Here is a 6000-nt window from a genome sequence, read left to right on the forward strand (position 1 = left end):
GGAAGCAAGTCAGGGCCACTGAGTGAAGGGATCAATAGAAGATAAGTTTTTTTTTTTTGGTTTCAGGGTATCAAAGAACTTATATTTAAGAACGGAGGGAGTATTTTTGAAAGGAGAAATAACTATCAACGCCTCGAGGAGAAACGTATACACAGGCGATTCTCATTCCAGCTAAATTCTCAACTTCTGATGAAGCCATGACTCTACACAGTTTCCGACAAACAACAAATTCCCGCACAAAAAATACTGGAAAAAGGGAATAAGAAATGTATATACAGGCGATGCTCTCACATATCATGAATCAGGACAGGTACTCAAAAGGTTGGGGCGGCTGGGGCTCGTCGTCGTCGACGGCCATGGCAGAGGCACCGGGCACCGGCTGCCCTGTCGCGGGGGCGTCGGTGAGCACGACGAGCTCCTCGGCCTCGCTGGGCTGCATGTCTCGTAGGAGGATGAACCCGCCGCAGGGGGCGGGCCTCACGGGGACGTATCGGCTGCCCTCGATGAACTTGATGAACTTCTCCTGCAGGGGGACGACGCGGGCTGGGTTCGCCAGGATCTGGAAGGCCGGTTCTGGCTCTGGAGCCTTCTTCTCTGCAGTGCTGTCCACCTGGGAACAAAGATTTCAGAGAGACGGGTCAATCCAAATGAGGCAGACACTGGGGTGGGTTCATTACTGAGCAGCACAAGGCTGCATATTAACAGCTAAGGGCCAAGGGCGTAGCTATGTTGTACTTGCTGTGATGTCTAGTCCGTAAGAGGATGCTGATACAGTAACCAAGATGGTTGTGATGAAGTAAAACGACTAGAATGTGGTTTAATTAATTATAGGCTGAACCTTTCGAAGTTTGTAAAATTCTTGGGTGATGGGAAGAGGGTGAAGCGAAGCACAGATTAAATGAAGTTTTATTCTTACCTGCATTGCATCAGCTGCCTTGCCAGAAGTAGAACCGGAAGCATCTTCCGTTGACTTCTCCTGGTTAGCAGCTTTGCTTTCTGCTTCTGCTGCTGTCTTCTCCTGGTTAGCAGCAGCTTTGCTTTCCGCATCCTTCTTCGCCCTAGATTTTGCCTTGGCATAGGTTGACAAAATGGCTGTGGGCAGCTCGACAGCCGAAGTTGTAGCCTGCTGGGTCGTCGGTTTCGGATACTCAAAGAGGGACGGCTTAGCATGTGACATAAATTCAAACTTCGGCACTTCCAGATTCGAGTTGAGACCCATGATGGCCGTTGGCGAGAAGGCCAGGCTGATGAAGTATAGGAGAGGGTACCAGTACCAGAACTGGGTGAAAACAGCGAGGCCAATCACAGCAGTGAGCTTGTCATGCTTGTTCCTCGAGCGAAGTTTGATTGTGACATTCCTGCCACCGGCATCTAGAATGCCAGAAGCAAGTATGGCGCCCATTTTGCTCATGGTGTCCTCGTGCTTGTCAAGAATGATCTTTTCCAACTGACGCCTAAATGTTCCAACACGAGAATCAAAGGACTCATTAGTCTGGATCATGACCATTGCCATAGCAATTAGAGCCCCCTGGCGTACGAAGTCAACAACGTCTGATGTGAGAGGCTCCAACAAGGAAATGGCATCACTTAACCCTGTGCCTGCACAGGATATCCCAACAGCTAGGGCTGCACCATAACGAACATGTGGGTTGTACGATTCAGAGAGCAGGGACACAATTCTTGGAGTCTGCATTATCAGAACAGAAGATGTAAGTTGTGGATCAAAGCTATTGATGATTCTTTATTTTAGCATTTTTTTCTATTAGATGCCAAAGAGGTGCAGCAGCATAAATGCATAATGAACACCAGGTCCATGTTGTTCCTTGGAATAAAATTGAATAGAGGGCAGACCTGCTCAGGTTCGTTGTATAGAACAAATCCAAGACCCATAACTGCAGTCCTACGAACATCATCACTGACGTCCGATACAGCGAAGTGCAGCAGCTGATGGATAGCTTTGTTGTTTGCAGTTCCTCTGTACGCTAGAGCCAATGCATACATACCACCATAACGTAGTATGGGATCTTGATCTCTAGTCATTTGTTCGATCAAGGTGTCAGCTTCCTCCTCCCTGCCATACATTGTCAATGCGATGCCAAGTGCCAAACCCCTGCGGAGCGAGAGAGAAAGATGTCAGAAACAAGAGCTAGATGCATCTTCAGAAATACCGCAACAATTATTGAACAGCACTGACCTGATAATCTTTTCATGCTGTGTATCATGTGCATAAGCAAGCATCTCACCGGCCTTCTCACTGGCTGTGCCAACCATGAGCAAACCCATGCCGATACCAGCTGCTTCACCAGCTACTGCACTGTCTGTGTAAAGGACATTCTTTATGTCCTCAAACACTTCTTCATCTGCTGTCCCGAGAGATGCAAGCCCAAGTCCCAAACAGGCACCATGCTGGATGACCTGTATAATAATACAGTTTTGATTAAGAAAATTCACAATATAATTAGCATTACGCAAAAAGGACAAGGAACAAAATGTCACCTCTGCACTGGTGTTGCGAAGGCTTTCACGGAGGAATTGTTTGATTCCTTCGCCATGGTTGGCATGAATCAAACCTAAAGCATAGAGGGCACCACCTTCTGAATATGGACTGCCACCACCAACTGCACCATTTTGAGGTAGGTACGGGGCCATCAAAGCCCGACCTTGCTGAAGGTGGCCTCTATGAATGACACCCAGTCCAGCTGTCGCACTAAATTTAGCCCACTTGGTTGCCTTGCTTAACCATTCCTAAAAGACAATACCAAAATGAGACATTACAGGGGCAAAAAAAAAACTCTGCATGACAACAAAACAACCAGATTTTTTTTTACCAGATTTTCTCTTAAAAAGGTATCTACAGTTGTTCCTGCATGCATGATCGCATTGGAACAAACAGTTGCACTATGGCAAACATTGCCACTCGTTTCCACAGCCTGCTTTATTGTCTTCAGAATTAGAAGATCAGACCTACCAAACAAACAAACCCATCAAGGTGATGTCAGATATAGAAGTTGCAAGAGACCAGGGTTCAACGTTTAGGACATAATAAGTTTACCTGTTGTGGCTATACAAAAATTGCAGCGTAAGCTGAATAGACTTCTCCCCTGACAGTATCCCTTTAAGTTTTGCAAGCCTATCAGCATGCGCTGCCTCATTTGGATCCACTGGGTGAGCATTTCTGTTTGAAGTAGTTGTGCCATCTCCCATCTGAACATCACCCGCTGGTTCTGTGCTAGTTGTACGCGCGTTAACAGTCTGATCAACCGGTAAAGCTGACTGGCCAGGAGTCTGTGAGTCCAGGCGATTCCCCACATTCAGAAGGAAGGCCTGATTTTCATTTTCCACTAGATCAAAAGCAATTTGGTATGCAATGAGAGCATCATCCTGCATAATGAACACAATATCTCAAGTAAGCAACAGAGACCACAATGTAAGTAGTGGTGGGCAGAGTAAAGAACAAACATATACCTGGCTTCCAGAAAGTAGTGTGTCCAATATATTCGCAACAGTTTCATGCTCGCCCAGAACCATAAGGCACTGGCAGATGCTCAGATAATCTGGATGCGGCAAAGTCTGGTATATTTTAACAAGACAGCGAAGAACCTGGCAATAAAATGAATTATTAGATCAACACATAAAGAATGTTAATTTTTGATTATTGTAAACTAAACTACTTGCTTTTTAACTTAATAAACCAATCATACTGCCAAATAAATTTTAACATAAAAAACTTAGGATACCTCAGAACGATATTCACGGTGACTAACATATTGATGAGAAAAGTTGATGCAATATGAAAGAGCCCCGTGAATATTAGCACACTGAACAATTGCTTCCTCCAGCTTATCCAGTCTCCTGCATTCAACAGCCATACCCATGGCCTGTTGGTATTTCCCATCAAGAATACACCTGCAGCAAAGAGTAACATTAGCTAAATACTCCATCTGATAAATAAGAGTATATGTGCAAACGGTAGGATATATTATCATACCTCTCCAACATCCTCTCCACTATGGCCTCTAGTCTAGGATCCACATTCTCTTCTTCCTCCATAGCTTTAGAAGCTCTTGTCTTGAAACTCGCATATTCATCTAATGCTTTGGCTGAAAGAAAAGAAGCACCAATTCAACACAATGAGCAAAAGAAATTCATGTGAAATAACATCCAGAATGATTGAGAAATAAAGACAAGTCGTCACCTAAAAGAGCCAGAGCATAATCAGAATCCTCAGAAACATCAAACAGAGGTCCAGCACCAAGTGCATACGACAGTGCATCGTTTAACTCGCCCAGGTAGTAGAACACCTACATGATAATGATACGCAGCAGTCATCAATATAAGCAATGCAAAATACGCCGCTTCTAGAAAAGGTATAAAATAACTTGAGATCCTACCTTAGAAACAACTAGTGCAGCAAGCTGTCTCTGGTCAAATTCGTCGTCTTCATACATGCTCTCGCTGCAGGCAAAAGGATATGATGGAAACAAATTATTGATTTGCTTCCTTGGAAATTCAGACAAGGAATTTATAATCTGAGCTTGGGTAACAAACAATAGATTGACTTCCCAAAACATGTGTCATCCTAAACTATTGCAACTTTGCAAGTAACAGTTGAATGGTCAGTCTGTCAAAGATGTTTCTTAGCACAGGGCAGGCATTACAACTGAACTGATTATAAGCAACCGAGCGAATCGAACTCGTAAAACAACTTGCACCAAACTGAAAGTTGAAAGCTTTCTGAATTGTCTCCCCTCCTCAGTTGACACCTCACTCCTACAACTGTCAGTTATATCTATCAAAGTGCAAAGAGTTGAAATTTTTACGACTGCTACCAAATACAGTAGCATCGTTTTGTGAATTCGCTTCGAACTCTCACGGAGGGCACATCCGCGCACTCGGACCGGACGAGGCCAACCAAACGAATCGCGGGACGGAAGGGAAATCCTCGTCAACCGGCCGGCATCTAGGGCGGCGGCAACTAGGTATCGCGGGGAGGATACGGGAGGGGGGGAGGGGTCTCACATGGCGGGGATGCTGGTGGAGATCTCCGGGTAGAAGAGGTGGACGACGGAGTTGAGGCTGGCGAGCGCGTGCAGCTTGAGCTCCTCCGCCGGCTCGTGGAGCATGGCGAGGATCCCGCCCGCCGAGCTCACCGTCGCTGTCGCCGCCATGGCCGCGTCGGCGAAGAGGTTGGTGTGCGCGATGGTCTGTGGTTCGGTTCGGTGCGGGGCGTGTCGTGAGTTGGAGGATGAGCACGCGAGACCTGGTACGCCGTCGTTGGGTTGCGGGCGAATATAAGGGCAGGACGGCGCGATGGGTCGGTCGACTCGACTAGGGAGTCGGGCGACCAGTCCGACGCCAAATCCTTCTGCGCTCCGTAACGAAACGGGCCGGCCCACTTAGCAGTGGTATAGGAGTGGTCTGGCCGGTTTCTTTTGTGTGTTTTCTGTCCGTTTTCTGCTGGCGTTTGTTCATTTTTTAACTTTTCTGTTTTCTATTTATTTTTCTTCATCTTAATTTTCGTGAATTTTTATTTTTAAAATTCGTGATTTTTTATATTCACAAATTTTGACCAAATTAGTGAACCTTTTCCAAATTATCTAATCTTTTACCAAATTTTACAATTTTTCTGTAATTCGTGACTTTTTCAAATTTTGTTTTTTTAAGTAAAAAATTCCAAATTCATGAACTCTTATCCAAATTCATTAAATGTTTTAAATTCTTGCTATTTTTCAAATTCATGAACTTTTTCAATTTTGTGAAGTTTTTTCAAAACCCGTGAACAATTTTTTTGAATTATATGCTTTTTGAAATCACATGAACTTTCTCGAAAAGGAAAATGGTTAACAGTCTAAGTCAAAGGTCAACTTATCGGAAAGTGAACCAATCAAACCATCAACCCTCTCAGCCACTCGCTCACCCGTGCCATGTGGTGAGCACCACTTTGTTGGGACGGCCCACAAGCCCTCTCACGTGAGCATCATTTGCATAACAAGGGCAGCA

The 6000-nt window shown here is 45.1% G+C and overlaps 1 protein-coding gene across 2 annotated transcripts; it reads right to left on the bottom strand.

Annotated features, from left to right (window-relative positions):
- Window positions 1-114: 114 nt before the first annotated feature.
- LOC123141332 (26S proteasome non-ATPase regulatory subunit 1 homolog A) lies at window positions 115-5290 on the bottom strand. 2 transcript variants are annotated; one of them, XM_044560518.1, is made up of 13 exons: window positions 5020-5290; window positions 4392-4455; window positions 4196-4301; window positions 3989-4100; window positions 3738-3906; window positions 3466-3600; window positions 3053-3381; window positions 2829-2964; window positions 2497-2745; window positions 2195-2415; window positions 1852-2110; window positions 917-1687; window positions 115-610 (listed from the first exon to the last, which is right to left on the bottom strand). In XM_044560518.1, exons 1-13 carry the CDS (start codon window positions 5166-5168, stop codon window positions 302-304), a joined length of 3009 nt encoding a protein of 1002 aa, XP_044416453.1. In that variant the 5' UTR covers window positions 5169-5290; the 3' UTR covers window positions 115-301. The 2 variants fall into 2 exon arrangements, with proteins under 2 accessions (XP_044416453.1, XP_044416446.1); XM_044560511.1 differs by having other exon boundaries at window positions 2195-2745.
- Between the last annotated feature and the right edge of the window lie 710 nt (window positions 5291-6000).

This window comes from Triticum aestivum, chromosome 1B, assembly GCF_018294505.1.
Source record: "Triticum aestivum cultivar Chinese Spring chromosome 1B, IWGSC CS RefSeq v2.1, whole genome shotgun sequence".
Lineage (NCBI taxonomy): Eukaryota > Viridiplantae > Streptophyta > Magnoliopsida > Poales > Poaceae > Triticum > Triticum aestivum.

Coding starts and splice junctions, on each gene's coding strand:
- LOC123141332 (XM_044560511.1), bottom strand. CDS start 5,168: ATGGCGGCGACAGCGACGGTGAGCTCGGCGGGCGGGATCCTCGCCATG. Junction 4,302..4,391: donor CTGCACTAGTTGTTTCTAAG/GTAGGATCTCAA, acceptor ATTATCATGTAG/GTGTTCTACTACCTGGGCGA. Junction 3,382..3,465: donor CACTACTTTCTGGAAGCCAG/GTATATGTTTGT, acceptor TTCATTATGCAG/GATGATGCTCTCATTGCATA.